The sequence below is a fragment of the Paroedura picta genome, chromosome 16 (genome assembly GCF_049243985.1).
Source record: "Paroedura picta isolate Pp20150507F chromosome 16, Ppicta_v3.0, whole genome shotgun sequence".
NCBI lineage: Eukaryota > Metazoa > Chordata > Lepidosauria > Squamata > Gekkonidae > Paroedura > Paroedura picta.
In genome coordinates, this window is record NC_135384.1 from 3496886 (window position 1) to 3517503 (window position 20618).

At 57.2% G+C, this 20618-nt stretch overlaps 2 protein-coding genes across 5 annotated transcripts; both read left to right on the forward strand.

Moving 5' to 3' along the window:
• Positions 1-1673: 1673 nt before the first annotated feature.
• Positions 1674-11994, forward strand: SALL2 (spalt like transcription factor 2). Of its 4 annotated transcripts, none has more exons than XM_077313929.1 (4): positions 1674-1915; positions 6917-9240; positions 10387-10840; positions 11697-11994. In XM_077313929.1, exons 1-3 carry the CDS (start codon positions 1843-1845, stop codon positions 10813-10815), a joined length of 2826 nt encoding a protein of 941 aa, XP_077170044.1. In that variant the 5' UTR covers positions 1674-1842; the 3' UTR covers positions 10816-10840; positions 11697-11994. The 4 variants fall into 4 exon arrangements, with proteins under 4 accessions (XP_077170044.1, XP_077170042.1, XP_077170041.1 ...); XM_077313927.1 differs by lacking the exon at positions 1674-1915 and adding an exon at positions 5542-5775 and having other exon boundaries at positions 11828-11994; XM_077313926.1 differs by lacking the exon at positions 1674-1915 and adding an exon at positions 5543-5775.
• A 1958-nt stretch (positions 11995-13952) lies between these two features.
• METTL3 (methyltransferase 3, N6-adenosine-methyltransferase complex catalytic subunit) lies at positions 13953-20605 on the forward strand. The gene is made up of 11 exons (XM_077314853.1): positions 13953-14113; positions 14935-15137; positions 15717-16100; positions 16434-16609; positions 17065-17281; positions 17394-17581; positions 18184-18222; positions 18324-18432; positions 19379-19444; positions 19576-19688; positions 20396-20605. The coding sequence occupies exons 1-11, from the start codon at positions 14020-14022 to the stop codon at positions 20505-20507; spliced, it is 1701 nt and encodes a 566-aa protein (XP_077170968.1). The 5' UTR covers positions 13953-14019; the 3' UTR covers positions 20508-20605.
• Positions 20606-20618: the final 13 nt, after the last annotated feature.

The window sequence follows — 20618 nt, forward strand, 5'->3', positions numbered from 1 at the left end:
TCCTCTGAAAGGGCCCCCTTTTTCTCTCTGCTCCCCCCCCCTTCGCCACTGAAGTAAAAAGTCTTTACGCCTTTGTGCAGGGGATTCATTAACATTCCCGCAGTGAGCTTCTCCGGAGGATTTTACTTTTGTAGCTCTGGGGGGAGGTCAAAAGGCCACAGGGAAGAGGTAAAAAAGAGGCAGGAATGGTGTTTGGGGGGGGGGCATGCAGAGCGAGGGAGGAAGGGCTTCCCCAAAGATGCTGGCTTTCTGAGGGGGAGGGGGAAAGGGGGGGAGAGTGTGGTTTGCGGGACAGATGGAGGGGTTAGGTGGCTTGATGAGGAAGGAAGGAAGGAAGGAAGGAAGGAAGGAAGGAAGGAAGGAAGGAAGGAAGGGAGGAAGGAAGGAAGGAAGGGTCAGGGAGAAGAAAGCAAGCAAGATAAGGAACGAAGGAAGAAAGGAAGATCAGGATACATAGATCAGGGAGAGGAAAGAAAGAAAGAAAGAAAGAAAGAAAGAAAGAAAGAAAGAAAGAAAGAAAGAAAGAAAGAAAGAAAGAAAGAAAGAAAGAAAGAAAGAAAGAAAGAAAGAGTCACAGGGAATGAAGGAAGGAAATGTCATTATTTATTACAAACTATTGAGAAGCAGGGGAAAAAACTCTACTATAAAATTAATCACTTGCTTAAAACTCAGCAGGCAAAATTCGTTCTAAGTATATCTAACCGTTTAAGGATAGAGTCAGGCTGATAGCCATGTTGGTATTTAGCAACAGAGCAAAGCTTGGGTCCAGTGGCACTTGAAGACCAACATAAGTATAATTTTGGGTAGAAGTCTTCATATCTGAAGAAGCATGCATGCACGTGGAAGCATGTGCTTCCCAGAAGGAAGCAACTTTGTTGAGTTTAAGGGGCAATTTTTCACAAAGATGCACCGCCAGCAGTTTTCCAGAAAAACCACACATGAAGTGGATCAAACCAACAGTCCATCAAAAGTCAATATTAGGACAATCTTTACAACAGACGGGCAGGACCCCAGCTTGGGGTCGTGGTGAAGAGCAGCCGCCTCCAATCTGGAGAACCCGGTTTGATTCCCCACTCCTCCTCCCCAGGCAGCCGGCTGGGCGACCTTGGGCTTGTCACAGTCTTCTTAGAGCTGTTCTGTTAGAGTAGTTCTCCCAGAGCTCTCTCGGCCTCACTGGCCTCACAGGGTGTCTGTTGCAGGGAGAGGGAGGGAAGGCAACTAACTGTAGGCAGCTTTGAGACTCCATCGGGTAGTCAAAGGTTTCTTTGCGAGGGCTCAGGCCCTGCTGATGGGGAGATTCTCTCCCCATTGTAAAGGTTGTCCCTTTAAATCCTCCCCCATCCTCCCTCCACTCCCCGTCCAGTCGCTGGGGTGGGATGGGGCTGGAGACGCGACCAAAGTGGCGGCCTCTCCGCATTGGGCACCACCGGCCCTCGCATTTCAAGCGGGTGGGGATGCCCTCCTGCCCACCCCATAGACGGCTGCGTGCGCGGTGGGGAGCCTTCCCCCAGCCCCGTGTCCCCCCCACCCGCCACCCCAGCGGGCTCCGGCCAAGGAAGGAGTTAAAGCGGCCTCTCCACCCCGGGCTCGTCCAAAAGCCGACGGGTGGGGGGCAAGATTAAGAGTTTTGCTTTTGCCATGCGGGGCACAAAGGAGGGGGCGTGTCCCGGGAGGGCGCGGGTGTGAACGGGCGGGGGGGGGGGTCGGCCTGCCGGAGGGCTCCCAGTCCGGAGGGAGAGGGCCCGGCGCCCGGCGGCTCCCCACCCCACAGGCAGCCTCCCTCCGCGGGTTCCCCCCCCGGCACCCCCTCCCGCCGTCGCCTCTGCCTCTGCCCGGCCGGCCATGTCTCGCCGCAAACAGCGCAACCCGCAGCAGCTCATCTCCGACGGCGAGGGCTCCCCGGGCCCCCAGGACGGTGCGTCTCCCCGGCAGGTGCTGCGGTGCGGGGGGGGGGGAGGGAGGGAGGGCTGCGGTGCGGGGGGGGGCAGCGTGGGAAAACGCGGCCGTCGGGGCGCCAGCCAAGTTTGGGAGAGGCAGGGGCGGCGGGGCGGGCCGCTCGCAGCTGGAGCGGATGAGCCGGTGGCCGGGCGCAAGGCCAGCCTGCGCCACCGACGGGCCGATACCGTCAGCAGGTAGCGCCCCCCACCCCGGGCTCCCTCTTCCTCCCACTTTTTCGCCGTCCCGGCACTTTCTCTGGCGCTTAGCATTCTTCCACTCTCTCGCTCTCTTTTCCTTCCTTCCTTCTCCTTTTTCGTGGAATTTCTCTCTCTTTCCTCCTTTCCCTCTTTTCTTGCAATTCCCCTCCTTCCTTCCACTTCCTTCCTTTCCCCTTTGCTCTCTTCCACCCCCCCCCCCCCCCGCTTTTCATTTTCCCCTTTTCTGGGATCCCATCCAGGTCTGGCTCAGAGAACTCTGAAATCTCCTCGAATCCGGGAAGTGCGGCCGACCGGATGGAGGAAAACAGGGGTCGATGGATGGGGGGGGGGGGGAGGCATCTAGCAAAGTCCTGCTGAGTGCTGCACCTGCTCCCAAAACCATGGATGCAACAGGTCGTAGCCCTGATCTGGTTTCAGAAACATCCACTCAGGAATCCTCCCAACAGCCCTGCAAGGCTGGCCAGTGTTATCAGAAACCCTCTATTTCCAATTAAGGTTTGGAAGTGGCATCTAAATAAGAGACTTGGGTTGCCACGCAGGTAGAGCTTCTGGATTCCACCCCTGTCTTCTATGGCATTGTTATTGTCGATGATAATAATAATAATAATAGGATTTCTATACCGCTCTCCTGAACCTGGCTCTTTTCTAAAAGAGGATCACAGGTACGCTCTGCTCCTTCCCCAATGACATGTACCAGGAGAACAAACGTAGGTCCTGAAGAAGTGGGGTTACAGCTGCAGACGCAACTTCATGCGCAGTGCGCAGGTCGTCCACCTCGTGAGTCCGTGCAATGCGCTCCTTCCTTTGGCGCATGCATGGGGTTGTTTTGCTGGTTCCCTGCCCAGGATTTCAGGGCTTTGCCCCTTTGATGCTCTGCCGGGCGCGTACCCCTTTGGTCCCTGGCGCCTGGGCAGGGCCGCTGATCACGGCTTTCTCCCACGCTCGCACCCCACACCAGGCAGCTTCCCCAGGCCAGGAAGACGGTCACACACATATGCGTTCTGTCACACTCCTTCACACACATTTTTGCCACCACACTGCCTCTTTTCACTCTGGTCTTTGTGCTGTTGCTAAGTAACTCCCAGAGTCCCAGATAGTCTCTCTTGTGTTAAGTTAGATCTCTCCCTCTCCCTCCCTCCCTCCCTCCCGCCTCCCTTTTTGGGCATTTGCTTGTGACAATTATCTTAGGTTGACTAGCGTCCAGCTTCCTCTGGGATTTTCAGATGTGCAGAAATGAGGGTGGGGGTGTCTGTGTGGGGCGGGGAGCAGATTCGAGGCCCAGTTCGGCTGCTCTGCTGCGGAATGAATTTTAACTGCCACAAGGAGGGACTGGGAACAATCTGGCCATTTCCTTGGGAAGGGTTTGGGCAGATGGGAAGACGGCCTTGGGGAGAAATGCTCTGGGAACTGAAGGAGCAGGGTTGTGGCTTGGGTGAATTTGGGGTCTGAGCCTACAAACAGTCAAGAGGAGTGTGGCGTCGAGGCTAAGAGCAGCGGCCACTAATCTGGAGAACCAGATTAGAGACCATGGGTGACCATGGGCCAATGCCAGTTCTCTCAGAGCTCTCAGCCTCCCCCTACCTTGCTGGGTGACCTTGGGCCAATACCAGTTCTCTCAGAGCTCTCTCAGCCTCCCCCACCTCACAGGGTGTCTGTTTGCGGGGAGAGAAAGGGAAGGCGATCGTAAGCTGCTGAGAGACTCCTTTGAGCTGCGAAAAATGGGATGAGAAAACCGCAGCTCTTCTTCTTTGGATGTTGGCGGGTTGTGAGTAGTCACTGCAGCAGAGGCCCTCCCAGCAGGGTCAGGTAGGCACGATGCCCGGACTTTCCCGGAAGTGGGTGGAGCCAGGTGGAACTCTTGCCCAGGGTCGCTCCTGATAGGCCCCTGGAGAGCTGCTCCTTCCAGTGAGATTTCAGGGCACGTCAAGGATGCTAGCCAAAGATTGGCTGCTCTCCCTTTGAAAATGCACATTGCCCCAGTGGTCTGGATCTGCCTTGAGCATGGATCTGCCTTGAGTCCAACCAGGCAGTCCCTTGACTGGCAGAGAAAACCCTACATGATGCATTAGGGGAGATCCAGTTGAGAAGCCTTATGTCATGGTTAGAGGGCTTATACCCCCTTAAGCAGAGTGCCAGTGGTTAGGGGTATGGACACAGCATCTCTTTCTTCCAGGCAGGTCATGCTGGACCATGGGGTGGGGGTGGGGTGGGCTGCCGGTGTCCAGCGGGACCTGAAGTTTCCCCGGAATGACAGCTGCCCTCCCGATTACAGAAACCAGGTCCCCTGGAGGAAATGATTGTGATTACTGTTGTCATTTATTTGATTTCTATACCGCCTTCCCAGTGGACTGACTCAGGGCCATGTACAACCTATAAATATAATAACACTAATTAACAACATGCAATAAAATAAGATTTAAACTAAAATTAGATTTGCGGCACGGTCCACATCGGCCACTTAATTGCAGTCCGGAGATGCCTTTGATGAGATATTTTATAGGATGGATTCCGACGCATTATACCCTGCTGAAGAAGAGTTCTGTTGTTTTACACTATCTGAAGAAGTCCCAAAGTGGCTTGCAAGCCTCTTTCCCCACCTCTCTTCCCAACCGGCACTCTGTGAGGGAGGTGGGGCTGAGAGAACAGCTCTAAGAGAACTGTGCCTGGCCCAAGGTCACCCAACTGGCTGCCTGGGGGATCAAACCCAGTTCTCCAGATTAGAGTTGCCACTCTTTAGCCACTATAGCACACTGGCTCTCCGAAGACCTTCCCGTCCCCAAACCATGCCCTCCTCAGGCACCACCCCCAAAGCACCAAGAATTTCCTAACCTGGAGGTGGCAATTAAAGGGGGGGTATCAGCATGAAGAGTACCCTTCCTTGTTTGGGTCTCAGTTTAGAAACCCAGCCTTCTTTTCTTTCCCTTTCCTTTCTGCCTTCATTTCCCTCCTTCCTTTTCTTTCTGCCTTCTTCATGTCCTTCTTTCTTTTCCATCCTTCCTCATTTCATTTCTTTTCCTCCCTTCCCTTTCTGTCTCCTTCATTTCCTTATTCTTTTCCTTCCTTCTTTTTCCTCTCCTTCCTTCTTCATTTCCTTATTTTTCTCTTCCTCATTTCCTTCTTTCTTTCTCTTCCTTCCTTCCCTTTCTGCCTTCCTCATTTCCTTATTCTTTCCTTCCTCATTTCCTTATTTTACTCTTCCTCATTTCCTTCTTTCTTCCCATTACTTCCTTCCCTTTCTGCCTTCCTCATTTCCTTATTCTTTCCTTCCTCCTTTCCTTCCTTCCTTCCTCATCCTCGGCCCTCTCCCCCTCTCCGCCCCTCTCCAGGTGCGCTCCGTGGCGCACGAGGGGCGCGCTTGGCTTTGCGCGGAGCCGCCGCCCTCCGGTCGCCAGAGGTCCCTGCTGCAGCCGGGTGGGAGCCGCTCTCGCCGGCTGGCTGGCTGGCTGGCTGGCTGGCGGCCTCCTCCTCCTCCTCCTCCTCCATCATCATCCCCGGGCGCGGAGGCCGGGGCCGGCGGCCGGGATGAGCAGCCCCCGAGGGCACGAGCCGGACGAGGACGACGAGGCGGCGGGCGGCGGCGGGATGGGGGAGCCGGCAGGTGGGAGCCGCGCCCGGCCAGGTGGGGCGCGGGCTACGTGGCCCCCGAGAGGTGGGGGAGGGAGGGAGGAAGGGCCGGCTGCAGGCCCCGGGCCAGCCCAGCCTCCCTGCGCCCTCCCTCGGGCATGCACGCGTGGATGCATGAATGCATGCATGCATGGAGGGGTTCCTCCCCCAGGCCTGAGCGCCCCGGTTTGCTCGGCCGGGCTCTGCCCTTTCCCATTGTCCTTCCCCTCCCCCTCTGCTCGACCGCTTGGGAATGGGGCGGGCAGGTCGACCGAGCAGGGGGCAGAAGGAGGGGGGCGGCAAAGGGTGTGTGTTTTTTGGGGGGGGAGGTTTGCAAGGGGAGCCTCCAGCCTGGAGCAGAACAAAACGCGACCCCCTGCTGTGCCCGGGAGAATTTCCTTGGGCAGCCTTCCTGTCGCCTGCCCTCTTGCATTTTCCGCCCCATTGGCATCCTGGGCCCTTTTCCAGCCTGCTGCTTTCTTTGAGGACTAGGAAACTTGCTTTAAAAAGGGTGTCGGAATCCAGATACTGATCCTGCAGTTTCTAGATGCAGAGGCTGCAAGCTTGCAATGGCTTTGGACAATGAGTCATGCTTTAATCTTCTTTCCTACCCTGCCTCTCTCCCCATGGGGCAGGGGTAGTCAAACTGCAGCCCTCCAGATGCCCATGGACTACAATTCCCATGAGCCCCTGTCAGCTGGCAGGGGATCATGGGAATTGTAGTCCATGGGCATCTGGAGGGCTGCAGTTTGACCACCTCTGCAGGCATTCCAAGTGGCCTACCTTGTTCTCCTCTTCCTCTGTTTTATCTTAAGAAGAACTCTGCAGGGCAGGTTAGCCAAAATGACTGCGGTTGACCCAAGGTCACCCAGCCTGCAACCCCAACCTGGCTAAGCCCGGGAAAGCCAGAACCCGTCGGATATTGGAAGCTAAGTAGGATTTTGGGACCTCCCGGCTCCATTCCGCACGTGCCATACGATAAAGGAATTCAAGACACCCTGCAAGTTTCCATGGCAGAGCAGGGATTCGAACCCGGGTCTTTTACATCCTAGCTCAACCCCCCTGACCACCACTCTGCACTGGCAATCATGGTAGGATTGAGCCGGACAACCTGGACTAATGGTGCCCCTTTTCTCCTCCCCTCCCTCCCTCTCCAGGAGACACTGGCGACGAATCGGCCCCCTTCTCCTGCCCCTCGTGCCACGCCAGCTTCAAGGATTCCCTGGAGCTCTCTGCCCATGTGGAGTCCTGCTGCCCGGAGCAGTCCGCCTGTTCTTCCGCGGCCGCCGGCCAAGACACCGCCAGCTCTTCCTCCTCCGCCTCCTCCTCGTCTTCCGCGGAAGCCCGTCCCGACAGCCCCCCGAGCATGGATGTGGAACCCAGGGCCTTGTTGGCAGAGCCGGGCCAGGAGCCGGCGCCGCCCCCGCCCCTCCCCCCGCCGCCCCCGCCTCCCCCCGCCGCCCCCGTCCCCCCGGGACACCTCAACATCCCCCTCATCCTGGAGGAGCTGCGGGTCTTGCAGCAGCGGCAGCTGCACCAAATGCAGATGACGGAACAGATCTGCCGGCAGGTGCTGCTTCTGGGCTCCCTGGGGCAGGTGGGTTCCGCGGCGCCTTCCGCCGAGCCGGCCGCGGGGGCCTCTCTTCCGCCCAAGCCGCCCTTGCCTGTCTTCTCCATCAAGACTGAGCCCGGCAGGACCCCGGCCTCCGGCTCCCCTGAGGTGCCCAAGCCGGCCTTCTTCCACCTGTACCACCCCTTCCCGGGAGGGACCCGGGTCCCCAAAGCCGAGCAGCTCCTGGCTCCCGCCTTCCCCACCACCACGGGGCTCTTGGCCGCCCAGTGCCTGGGGGCCGCCCGCGGGCTGGAGCAAGCCACGTCGCCGGGGCTCCTGCGGCCAAAGAACGGCGGCGGCGGCGGGGAAGCCAGCCTGGAGGAGAAGCCGGGGGGGCGACACAAATGCCGTTTCTGTGGCAAGGTTTTCGGCAGCGACAGCGCCCTCCAGATCCACCTGCGCTCGCACACGGGGGAGCGGCCCTACAAGTGCAACATCTGCGGAAACCGCTTCACCACCCGCGGGAACCTCAAGGTGCACTTCCACCGGCACCGTGAGAAGTACCCGCACGTCCAGATGAACCCCCACCCGGTCCCGGAACACCTCGACTACGTCCTCACCACCTCGGGCCTGCCCTACGGCATGTCGGTGCCGCCCGAGAAAGCCGAGGCGGGAGAGGAGAGCGGCGTTCCGCCGGCCGCCCCTGCTGAGCGGAAGGCCCTCAGCGCCACCGAGAGCCTCACGCTGCTTTCCGGGGCCTCCCCGTCGGCCGCCGCCCAGGCCTTGCCCAGCTTCAACAAGCTCGTCCTGATGAAGGCCGTGGAAGCCAAAGGGAAGGGGGACGAGAACACCCCCCCGGAAAGGGAGGCGGAAGGCGCCCGGCTGCAGCTGGGGAAGCTGGTGGGGTCCTTGCCCAGTTGGGCCCTGCTGGCCAATCACTTCAAGGCGGGCACGGCGGTGGGGCCGTTCCCCTACGTCCTGGAGGCCTCGCCCTCCGAGACCTCCAAGCTCCAGCAGCTGGTGGAGAAGATCGACCGCCAGGGGTCCTCCTCTTCGGGCGCCGCCCCTGGGGCCATCGCCCAAGCCGGGGCTGGCTCGTCCTCTTCCTCCCTGTCCGCAGCGTCCGGGCCCAACCAGTGTGTCATCTGCTTGCGCGTCCTGAGCTGCCCCCGGGCTCTGCAGCTCCACTACGGGCAACACGGAGGGGAGAGACCTTTCAAGTGCAAAGTGTGTGGCCGTGCTTTCTCCACCCGGGGCAACCTGCGGGCCCATTTTGTCGGCCACAAGACCAGCTCGGCGTCCCGGGCGCAGAACTCCTGCCCCATCTGCCAGAAGAAGTTCACCAACGCGGTCAGCCTCCAGCAGCACGTCCGCATGCACCTGGGAGGGCAGATCCCCAATGGGGCGCTTCTCCCCGAGTCCCCTAACCCTGAGGGAGCTGCCCCGGAGGAAGGAGAGAAGCAGCAGCCGCAGCAGCAGCAGCCCCCCCTGCTGCAAGACGGAGAGCTGTCTGAAGAAGACGAGGAAGAAGCCACCGACGAAGACTCCCCAGAAAGCGGGATGGAGAAGGCGGAGGGGCCTTCCAGCCCGGAACAGGAAGCTCCGGGTCCTGCCAAGGAAGGGGAGGAAATGGGAGCAGCAGAAGAGGCCGAGGGAGGAGCCAGCGCTGCCTCCCCGTTGGGGGAAAGGAGCCCTCCTCACCTTGCACCGGAGGAGGAAGAGAAAACTGAAATGGAGGTAGAGGAGCGGGGAACCCTGCCGGATGAGGAAGAGGAGGAGCAGGGGAAGGGGGCGGCAGGAGAAGGGCCGTCCGAGAAGCAGCAGGGCAGCCAAGCCAAAGAGGGCTTGACCCTGGCATGTGGGAGCTGCAAGCAGGTCTTTCCAGACAGAGCTGCCCTGCGCAAACACGCACTGACTGCTCACCACCAGGTAAGAGAGAGAGGGCCTTTTCCCCCTTCTGGGTGGGGTGGGGGTCTTGCTTTTTATCAAATTTAAATCCCATAAGAGTCTCTGTCCCCCTCTAGAGGCAGGGCTGGAATCTGCAAGCGGTTAAGGAAGTGCCCTCTCTTTTATGGATTTTAATTTTGTAGTGCGCTTTGACCACTTCTAGATTAAATTAATTTGATTATTTACTTCATTTGGGCCCCTTCTTTCTCCCCATCTTGCTCTACCCCATTTTAACCTCCCCAAGGCCCTGGGGGGTAGCTTAGGCTGAGTGGGTGTGAGACTGGCCCAAGGCCATCCAGAGAACTTCCATGACAGAGTGGGGATTCGAACCCTGGACTCCCGTGTCTGAGGCTGGCGACCCAGCTGCTACGCAACAAGTTTGTTTTATCTTCTTGCAACATTTATTTACTGCCTATCCAGAGCTCCACTCGTAAAGCAGTACAATAATACAGCGCAAGCCCCAGGCTAACCCGATCTCATCAGATTTCGGAAGCTAAGGAGGTTCAGCCCTGGTTTGTACTTGGATGGGAGACCTCCAAAAAAAATGCCAGCATCGTGACGTGGAGGCAGGCAATGGCAAATTGCCTCTGAACCTCTCTTGCCTTGAAAATTGTTAAGTTAGTGGCGACTGGATGGTTTTTTCCACCACCCACCTGATGTAAAACTATACATTCCAGTCTGGCACAAACCACTGCACCACACTGTTTCTGCACTCTGTGACTGCGGGGAATTGTGGTTCTGTCCTTCCCTTCCCAGAACGACAATGCCCAGGATTCCTTGTAAAGAGTTACACTAGTTAAACTTAGGGAGGCCAGCCTCCAGGTGGGGCCTGGAGATCCCCTGGGATTACAGCTCATCACCAGGCTACCGAGATCAGTTCCTGGATACTTTGGAGGATGCATTGGACCCCACTGAGGCCCATGTTCTCCTCGAGCTCCTTCCCCACATCTCTAGGAGTTCCCCAACCTGGATCTGGCCACCCTACTCCCTGTTCCCTGCCAGGGGCCAAGGTGAACTGGTAACCGTAGTCAAACTGGTTTTCTGTTTTGGGGATCCAGAATGTGCCCCTGTTGGTCTTTAGCCACGTTGGAAAGCGTGGCTCACGTCCCACTTTTCTTGCTCCCCAAGGTGAACATGGCCAGCCCGGTGTGGAGCAGCAATCCGGCGCGGCATGTACAGCGCCTGCCCTTTGAAGGCCCCGTCCCTGTCCTGTCGGGAGGACAGGTGAAGCTGCAGGACTTCCTGGGGCGTGACATTCCAGCCCAGCTCGTGGGGGTGGGACCCCTCTCTTTCTGGAACCAGTACACGGCCTTCCTCTCCGGAGGCCTCCCAGCCAAGCCGGCCCATGGCTCTGCTGCTCCGGCTTCATCCTCCACCTCTTCGTCCGCTTCCAACATGACCATCCAGGGCCTCTTCGGGTCCGGGAACATGCCGGGGAAGGCAGCCCCTGTGGAGGCCAAGGAGAAACCCGCTGCAGGGTCCCTGCTGCTGCTTCCACCGCCGTCGGCCCCAGCTCCGGAAGGAGTCCCCGAGAGCCAAGGGAAGGGGGAGAAGTAACCTGCTCTGGATAAAGCCCCATCAGGTAAGAGAGCGGAGAAGATGGAGCGACCATCCCCCGAAAGGAGTCTCAAGGCAGCTTACAAACACCTTTCCCGTCCTCTCCCCACAGCAGACGATCTGTGAGGTGGGGCTGAGAGAGTTCTGAGAGAACTGCTCTGAGAACAGCTCTAACATGACTGTGACTAGCCCAAGGTCACCCACATGGCTGCATGTGGAAGAGCGGGGAATCAAACCGAGTTCTCTAGATGAGAATCAGCTGGCCTTTAACCCCGCTAGCGCTCAGTACACCATACTGGCTCTCCTGACCTCTCCAGGCAGGCCTTTCCACAAAATTGAGCCCACAACAAAGAATTCTGACAGTCCATTGAAATCATATTACAGAGTGCACATGTGTGTCAGAGCCTGCACATGACCACCAAGGCACCATGCGCTCCACAGCCTGCCAGTTCCCACAAAACTCAGGTATAATTTGAGAATGCAGTGCTTTTAAGATGTCTTATCCCAAACTTAGCTCCCTGCGCACTGCACAATGGTATCTGATTGGTGTTTGTGGGACGTTGTAATTCTGGTCTAATCCAGGGCTGGGCCAAACTGGGAGTCTCCAGATGTCCATGGACTACACTTGCCATGAGCCCCTGCCAGCAGGGGCTCATGGCAAGTGTAGTCCAAGGACATCTGGAGACCCCCAGTGTCGCCTACCTCTGGTCCAACCCAACCTCAAAGCTTTGCTTCCCAGGGCCTCAACTGAGGACTTGAAATGATTCCAACAGGCCACATCATTCATGTGGCCTGTGGAGGGGGTGAGCTTTTCTCCCCCGTACACAATTTCTAATTCTGTTCCTTATTTTCCCCCTTTCCTCTCTCTTTCTCTCTCTCAGGGGCTCACGGTTCCAGTGATGTCGAAGGGGTGTGTGTGTGTTGGGGGGGGGGGGGAACTCAAGCCAAGCCCCGCCAGAGGAACGACTCCAGTCTAATTTTAGCAGCATTAGTCTTTTTGTTTTTAACGTAGCTTGGACACCGTTGGGCCAGGAGGCACAATCCCACCACAGAACAGGGGGACGCTGTCGACTGGCGCCAAGAGGGGCCCCCTCGAGCCTGGGGCGGAGTGCCAGCCTGGCCGTCCGAGCCGAGAGAGCGGCCATCTTGTTTCCCCCCAATAAAATCAGTTTGACAGAACTGTCCAGTCCTCGGCTCTTTTTTCCAGTGAGGGGTCGTGCGGGGGGGGGGTGTCTCTCTAGAGGAGAGTCTTCGTTTTTGTGACGTTTGGTGGCATCCCACCCTGCAGGTCCAGTGCTCCCTTGGCGTGGCTTTTCCCGTGGTCAAATCCCTCCTCATTGGGCAGGGGAAGCTTGACTGTGTCAAGGCTGATGTCCGATTTAAGGAATCTTCATGGAGAGAATCAGGCCGTTCTACATCTGTTGAATCGCCCCTCGAGCAGTGCCGGTTTAAGGCTGCCTGCGACCGGTCTCCTTCCAAAGGCGTGACTCTGGACGGAGAAAGAGACAGCCGATGAACATGAACCTGGGTCTCAGCTCTGTCCTTCCCGTAGCTCTTGAAAGGATCACAGTGAATGCACGCTTTATCACCGCTTCCTCAGAAATCCCAGCCTTCTGGTGGAGGGGAAGGAGGAGAGCTTTCTTGGCCCTGCTGGGAAAGCACCTTTGAAGCAAGATGAAAATTGCTTCTCCCCCCCCCCCCCCCCCCACACACACACGCACAAAGCAGAGATTTTGGGCATCCCCCCACTCCCATCGGTTACGGTTAATGCTATTTAGAGGCTTATGCCACCAGCATTTCCTTGGTCGCTTCCACACCTTGGCAAGCCTCCAAACGGGAAGGAGGGACTTCCTGCCCTGAGCTAATCCTCCATCTTTGCCATCATTCAGGCCGCCTTTCCACTTGGCAGCTCTTCTTTCTCTCTGCATCCTCCGCTCGGGTTATTGAAGACGAGGAGGGGTGGGGGGGGGGAGCACAAATGAGTCTCTTGTCTCCAAAGACCACAGGAAACAGCCGTGCGCCGAGTTGCACAGTGGCTGTCAGGCCACGGGGGGGGGGGGGGGGGAAGAGACTCATCAGGGGGTTGCCAACTTTGGTTGGGAAAGACCTGGAAATTTTTTGGGGGGGGGGGCAGAGGTTCAAGAGGAACTTCAGCAGGTGATAATGCTGTGCAGCCCACCCTCGGAAGCTGCTGTTTGCTCCAGTCCGGAGATCAGTGGTAATGCTGGGAGGTCTCTGGGACTCTCCAGGAAATTGGGAACCCGGCCCAGCCTTTGCTGCGTTTCTGCCGAACCATGACCTGCATCGTTGATCACAGACTGGAAACCTGGCCTTGAAGTGAAAGGGAAGCTGCTCAGGAGAGAATTCTACTCCACCTAGTTTAGTGGGGAAGGAGACAGAGAAGTTTAATTAATAATTAATAAGTAAGGAAAAGAAAAAGAAGAGGAAGGAGGAGGAGGAGGAAAAGAGTTTTTATACTTAGCTTTAGTCTAACCAAAGGAATCTCAATGGGGCTTATGTATGCTTTCCCTTCCTCTCCCTGCAACAGGCACCTTGTGAGGGACGTGGGGCTGAGAGAGCTCTGAGAGGGCAGCCCTTTTATTCAGGGGAATGGATCACTCTAGTCTGGTGATGAACTGCAATTCAGGGGGATCTCCAGGTCCCGCCTGGAGGCTGGCACCCGTGGGTAATGCAGTACTATGCAGAATCCAAACGGGAAGCTTCGGCCGCCCAGGATGCCCGAAACAAAAATGGCCGCCAAATCCTTGAACCACGATTCGACCCACTCAACCATCCTTGCTTTCCAGCGCAGGAAACGGTCGAAGCGCGGAGTCTGTCCTCCGAGGAAGCGTCTTCTACCTCATGCTGGGATAAATATCCCCAGCCTTTCTAACTGCTGCCGGCTTTGCACAGTATTCACTAGTAGGAACCAGAAAGCAAACGTGCCAGTAAGAAAGATGGCCGCCGCGTGTAATGAACATGGGGCCAGCGCGCCCATTTCCAAAATGGGTGCCGGAGCTTCAGCCCCCATCGAGGCGGTGATTTCCCCCTCGGTCGTTCCTTCCAAAGACCTCAAGGTCCTGGCACAGGACCGGAAGTGTGCATCCATTATTGCCATCCCCCCTGGCGGAACTTCTCCGTGCAGGGCCGTCTTTCGTTCCGGTCCCGTTCCTGCTAAAACGGCCGCCCGGCTTCGGCGGGGCGATGTCGGACACATGGAGCTCCATCCAGGCTCACAAGAAGCAGCTGGACTCGCTGCGGGAACGGCTGCAGCGGAGGCGGAAGCAGGAGCCTTTGGGTGAGCGGTGGGTGGGGGTCAAACGTTAGTGGGGGATTGAGGGGGGCATTCGGGGCGACCGCCCCAGTCGAGCCTCCACCTGCAGAGGCAGTCTACCTTTTGCCTGCCTGGGAGCGAAGGCGAGAGAATTTGGGTTGCTCTGGCTGCATATTGAGATCCGAGATGGGATAAACAGGGTTGCCACCTCTGGGTTGGGAAATACCTGGAGATTTTGGGGAAGGGATCTCAGAGGAGGATAATGCTCTGGAGTCCACGCTCCAAAGCAGCCATGTTCTTCAGGGGACCAGATCTCTTTAGTCTGAAGCTGAGCTGTAATTCCAGGTCTCACCTGGAGGTTGGCATCCTCTAGTGACAAACTGGGGAAGATGTTTGGTGGCCTGACTGTGTCCTGGGAACCGTTTGAGTGAAATGGAGCCTCCATGGTCAGTGACAATAGGCAGAGGGCGGACTCAAAGAACAAAAAGGGCCCTTCTAACTTGTTTCTGACTTCTGACTGGAAAGAGGATGGCCAACTAGGAAGACCCTTGATCCAATCCTTCTTGTGAAATGATTGCAGGACTGGGGATGCCTATCAAAGAAGCACCCATGGAGGGGCTCTAAGAACAGCACTGCCACTGTTGGGTTTGCAAATATCCCGGGATTTTTTCGCGACAACCTGCTATGGTCAGGATTTTGGATGCTGTGAGACCTTAGTGGATATAATGCCAAAGTCGGCCCTCAAGAGCAGCCTTTGTCTCTTGGGGAACTGATCTCTGCCCTTTGGAGATCCCTGGCAGAGCAAGGTGGTTTTACCACGGCCTCTTTCCTCTTCCTGATTTCAGATCTCCGACACCCGGAGTTGGCGCTTTCCCCTCCCTTCCGGAGCGACAGCCCGGTGCCTTCCTCAGCCACGCCCAGCACCGCCACTGAGCCAGGAGACCTGGTGACCGACCCTGAGCTTGAGAAGAAACTTCTTCATCACCTCTCGGACCTGGGGCTAGCACTGCCCACGGACGCCTTGTCCATCTGCCATGCCATCTCCACGGTGAGGAAGCCGGGGAGGGGGGAGGCAGACAGACGGTGCCTGGTTTTCGGATCGTCTCCAGATTAGGCATTCTCTTCTTGGTGTTGGGGACCTTCGACACTTTACCCAGGGCTTTTTCAACCGGGGTCTTGGGAAACCATGGGGTTTCTTGACAACCCTGGAAGATTTCCCGCCTGGGTGGGAGTTAATTAATTTTCAGTAGATTTAAAAAATTTGCTAAACACCCGATATGTTGATCAAGGGTCATGTCAACTCACCCTCTCCCTCCCAAACTGGCCAATGAGGGGCCTGAAGGGGGTGCAGAGGGGAGGGGCCCCGGGTGGGCGCGTCCACAGCTCTGCTTCCCAATCATATTCTGCGTGATTGTGCTATTTCTGGGGTTTCACGAAGCCCAAAGAATGTTTCAGGGGTTTCTCAATTGGAAGGCTGATCCAAACACTAGCTGGGTGCAGCCTGCCCCATGCAGTAAACCTGTTTTTCTCCTTCCTGAACTCTGGAAGGTGATGCCCTTGCTGGCCTTTTGCGGCTGTGGGGCTCCATCTCCTTCCCGCCCTGACCGCCTCCTTCCCCGGCCCACAGCCCGAAGCCCCCGCCACACAGCGGAGCGTGGAGAGCCTCCTGCAGAAGTTTGCCGCCCAAGAGCTCATCGAGGTGAAGCGGGGCCTCTTGCAAGACGACGACCAGCCCATGCTGGTCACTTACGCCGACCACTCCAAGCTTTCCGCCATGATGGGGGCCGTGGCCGAGAAGAAGGACCCGGCGGAAGGCCGAGGGGTGAAGCGGCGGGCGGAGCAGGAGGCCGGGCTCTCCGCCTCGGCGCCCGGGGCGGCCCCCTCGGCCTTGGCGTCTTCAGAGCTGCTCAAGGAGCCCCCCAAGAAATCTCGCAAGCAGGCCTCTGACCTGGACCTGGAGATTGAGAGCCTGCTGAGCCAGCAGTCCACGAAGGAGCAGCAGAGCAAGAAGGTAAGGCCCTGGCCGGCAAGATGCATCTCAGAAGTCTGCACATCCCCTCCCTCCCAGGCCAGTTTCCCTGCAGAAAATGGCCGCTTCAGAGGGCGGAGTCTGTGGGGTGTCGCTTCCTTGAGGTCCCTGAATCCCTGGAGTTTTCTGATCTGGAGCCGGCAATAAATAAATAAACAAATAATAGGGTTTAGCCAGAAATTCCGCAAAGTTCCGCATCCTGGCCACAGTCATTCCGCAACCGGTTGTCGGTTTTGAGGCTGCGAAAAGGCCCTCGGGGGGGGGGGGCAGATTTCCTTTGGCCGCCCACCCAGGACAGCTCCGCTCGTTCCTCAGGTGAGCCAGGAGATCCTGGAGTTGCTCAACACGACCACGGCGAAGGAGCAGTCCATCGTGGAGAAATTCCGCTCGCGGGGCCGCGCCCAGGTGCAGGAGTTCTGCGACTACGGCACCAAGGAAGAGTGCATGAAAGCCAGCGACGCCGACCGCCCCTGCCGCAAGCTGCATTTCCGGTGAGTGCCAGGACGGGAGCCCAGCAGGACCATTTTCTATCAGTGGGGACTCACGGGGGCCTGCCCCTGTCTCTACCCAAGCATCAGGACTGTACAATAACCAGGAGCGGCCCAACTGTGGCTCTCCAAGTGTGTGTGGACTACAATTGCCATGAGCCCCTGCCAGACGGCAGGGGCTCATGGCAATTGTAGTCCACACACACCTGGAGAGCCACGGTTGGGCCGCCCCTGGCCTGGTCCTTCCCCCTGCTTTGAAACTTGAACCACCAGAAGTGGTGCAGTCTGTTCCCACATTCCGTGGCACGGTGAGACCAGGCCTGAATAATATGACAAAAGTCGATACGGCTTTGAACCAGGGGAATTGGGCATGACCTGAAAGGCCCAAAGCTGCTTGGGGGGACGTTGCCTCACGGCCAACCATCTTTGCTCCCCTCGCCCCCCCCCCTCCTCCCCAGCCGCATCATCAACAAGCACACGGACGAGTCGCTGGGTGACTGCTCCTTCCTGAACACCTGCTTCCACATGGACACCTGCAAATACGTGCACTACGAGATCGACGCCTGCGCCGACCCGGACGCCCCCGGCGGGCGGGAGCTCAACGCCGGCCAGGAGCTGGCCCTTCCCCAGGCGGTGGGGCGGGACCCCAGTGTCGACCGCCTCTTCCCTCCACAGGTACCGTCCCTCACTTCCTGGAAACACTGACCCTGGTTTCTCCTCGCTTCAAACGTACCCGTTGCTATTTCCTCCTTCTGTGTTTCTCCCCGCTCCCCTATTTCGGCCCCAGTGGATCTGCTGTGACATTCGCTACCTGGACGTCAGCATCTTGGGCAAGTTTGCTGTGGTCATGGCCGACCCGCCCTGGGACATCCACATGGAGCTGCCGTACGGGACGCTCACGGACGACGAGATGAGGCGGCTGAACATCCCGATGCTGCAGGACGAGGGCTTCCTCTTCCTCTGGGTCACGGGCCGGTAGGGAAGACTGAATGGAAGCCCGGTTAAGATCTGAGTCGGGGGACCGGGCGGCCAAGGGGAGAGGGGTTAACTGGCCACAGGGGGTCACGGAGAAGAAGAATTGTGCATTCCAGCATGAAATCGGTGCCTTTTATCCCAGGAGCCAGCTAGCCTGGGAGAGGCGGGCTATGAATTAAATAATAACAACAACATCCATAATTATAACAACAATAATGAGGAGAGGTTGAGAGAGCTTGGAGAAGAGGGCCAGGGGGAAATAGGATAGCTGCATAAAAGATGGACATGTTGTTTACTACAGTTTTAGAAACCAGGACTAGGAGTAGTGAGATCCAATTCTGGAAAAGGGGGTTTCACCTAAATATTAGGAAGCATTTTCAGGTGCTGAGGGCCATTTGTAGGTGGAATAGGCTGCCCCGGAGGGTGCATTGGAAGTTTTTTGGGAGGAGATTGGCTGAGCACCTGTTAGGAGTGTGTGATTTTTAAGCCCCCGAGAAGGTGCGGGGCTGGACTGGATGGCCCTCAGGGGTCTATTCTGGCTCTGTGTGATTCTGACGGAGAACTCTGATTGAGATTTGCCCGTTTTCTGCCTTATCTTCTAGGGCCATGGAGCTGGGCCGGGAGTGTCTCAATCTATGGGGGTGAGTAAGCTTCCTCCAAGGGTGCCTTGTGGTTTTGTGACCCTCCCTCCGCCCCGCCCCGCCTTCCCTCTTGCCCAGCCGCATTCCTTGTTCCTCTCCAGGTACGAACGGGTGGATGAGATAATTTGGGTGAAAACCAACCAGCTGCAGCGCATCATCCGGACGGGGCGCACGGGCCACTGGCTGAACCACGGCAAGGAGCACTGCTTGGTAACTGGGGGCGAGGGCCAGGGCTGGGGGCTGGAATCCCAAGCAAAATGGGAAGCTTCTGGGAGTCCCACTCCGATAGCAGCTGTGTGCCCTTCCATCTGTCACTCTTTCTGGAACCGATCGGGGTGGAAACCCGTCCAGCATTTTAAATGAGAAGGGCAAGCTGCTAGCCCTTATGGAGGAAAGCACCATGCTGCTCTGTTTTTAACCCCGTGCAGCTTGCTGGGGGACCTGGGGCCAGTCATGGTCCTGATAGAGCTGTTCTCACAGAGCAGTTCTGCCAGAGTTCTCCCGACCCCACCCACTTCACAGGGCATCTTTTGTGGGGAGAGCAAGGGAAGGCGATTGTCAGGCGCTTTGAGACTCCTCCGGGCAGTGAAAAGCGGGGCATAAAAACCAACTCTTCTGTTTCTACAGTGAAATAAGAAGGTAACCAAGGCAATGACATTTGGGGCAGTGAGAGATGAGCGTGGGTTAGGATCCGGCCTCTGAGGTATCTGCTCAGTGGTGCTAACAGCGTACCCAAGCTGGACAGCCCAGCCCAGGTTTTCAGGTCCTTCCTGGCCACCAGCAGGGGACGTGAAGAATTAGTGTGTTCAGATCCAGGATGAGAAACCCTTGGAGATGTGCAGATAGAGCCCAGGGAGGACAAGGACCTCAAGTGGGGTGCCAGGCCACAGAGACAAGCCCCAGAGCATCCATTTCTCCAGGGGAACCGACTTCTGGAGTCTGGAAAGGAGCTGTGATTTGGTCTGTTTCGTTGCTCAACCTCTGAGTTCTTGATTTGTTTCCTTAGGTTGAGTTTTTGTCCCTGTCCTTGGTTTTATTTTTCCATAACACACATGCCGTACGATAATTAATTGACAAGCTGCTTTTGTAATCGTCTGCGCGACGAACCCCTGCTGTCCTCTGCTTCACCCACCCGCCTTTCTTGTCTTCGGCACAGGTCGGGGTGAAAGGGAACCCCCAGGGCTTCAACCGGGGTCTTGACTGCGACGTCATCGTGGCAGAGGTGAGGCTAGGCATTGCATGGCCTGGTTGGGTGGTTCAACCTGGACAGGTGTGTCCTGTTCCTTCCAAACCTCCCCACCCTCCTCCAAAGCCACAACTTCCTTCCCATGAAGCCACACCTCTCCCCTTCAGGTCCGCTCCACCAGCCACAAGCCCGATGAGATCTACGGCATGATCGAGCGCCTCTCACCCGGGACACGCAAGATCGAGCTCTTCGGACGGCCCCACAACGTCCAGCCCAATTGGTAAGTGGCCCCTTTGAGCCCCCGAAGCCGGTGATTTCCCTGACGGGCACTGCGTCCAAAACAGCTTTCCCTCCCCCCCTTCTCAGAAGAACTCACAAATTTGGTTTGTCTAGATCAGGGGTAGTCAACCTTTGGTCCTCCAGATGTCCATGGACTACCATTCCCATGAGCCCCTGCCAGCCAATGCTGGCAGGGGCTCATGGGAATTGCAGTCCGTGGACATCTGGAGGACCACTGGTTGACTACCACTGGTCTAGATCCCTGCCTGGGATTTTTAGTACTGCATGCTGGGAGAATTGGGGGAATGTGACATCACTTCTGGAGGAAAATCTATCAGCTCTAGTCTTTATGGTCTTTGTGGCCAAACTGCCTATTCAGATGTCCATGGACTAAAATTCCCATAAGCCCCTGCCAAGTGACCATGCTTCCTGAAAGCCAGATTGCCCATATCTGCTTTCGACCAATTCATGGAGTCCATCCATTGCTCTCCGCTGCAATGGTTACTGAACTTTTGGGGAGAGGGCCAATGCCATCATGTCCTGCCCAAAAGCTTCCTATTGGGGGAATGCAGGCCGGTCCTTTGGCCTGATCCGCTGGGGCTTTTTTGCCAGGGCAAAGGTTTTCCAGATGACGTTCTGCTCTCGCTTTGAGTGATTGTGTGCGTGGGGGTCTCTCCCCTTCTCCTCTGACTGTCCCCTCTTTCCTAGGATCACCCTGGGCAACCAGCTGGACGGGATTCACCTGCTGGACCCCGATGTGGTGGCCCAGTTCAAGCAGCGCTACCCCGATGGAATCATCTCAAAGCCCAAGAACATGTAGGGCGGGTGGGGTGGGGGTCAACCCCAGAGACCAAGGACTGTTTGTTTGGAGAGGGAACGCTTGGGTGTGTTCTGATATTTAGTTTTTTAATAAAAAAGGGATACGTTTTCC

Bases quoted from the DNA above. Each gene is read 5' to 3' on its own strand.
- SALL2 (XM_077313927.1), top strand. From the start codon at position 5,679: ATGAGCAGCCCCCGAGGGCACGAGCCGGACGAGGACGACGAGGCGGCG. The intron at 5,776-6,916 runs GTGGGGCGCGGG...CTCCCTCTCCAG, and splicing joins TGGGAGCCGCGCCCGGCCAG to GAGACACTGGCGACGAATCG. The intron at 9,241-10,386 runs GTAAGAGAGAGA...TTGCTCCCCAAG, and splicing joins CACTGACTGCTCACCACCAG to GTGAACATGGCCAGCCCGGT.
- METTL3 (XM_077314853.1), top strand. From the start codon at position 14,020: ATGTCGGACACATGGAGCTCCATCCAGGCTCACAAGAAGCAGCTGGAC. The intron at 14,114-14,934 runs GTGAGCGGTGGG...TCCTGATTTCAG, and splicing joins GCGGAAGCAGGAGCCTTTGG to ATCTCCGACACCCGGAGTTG. The intron at 19,689-20,395 runs GTAAGTGGCCCC...CCTCTTTCCTAG, and splicing joins CACAACGTCCAGCCCAATTG to GATCACCCTGGGCAACCAGC.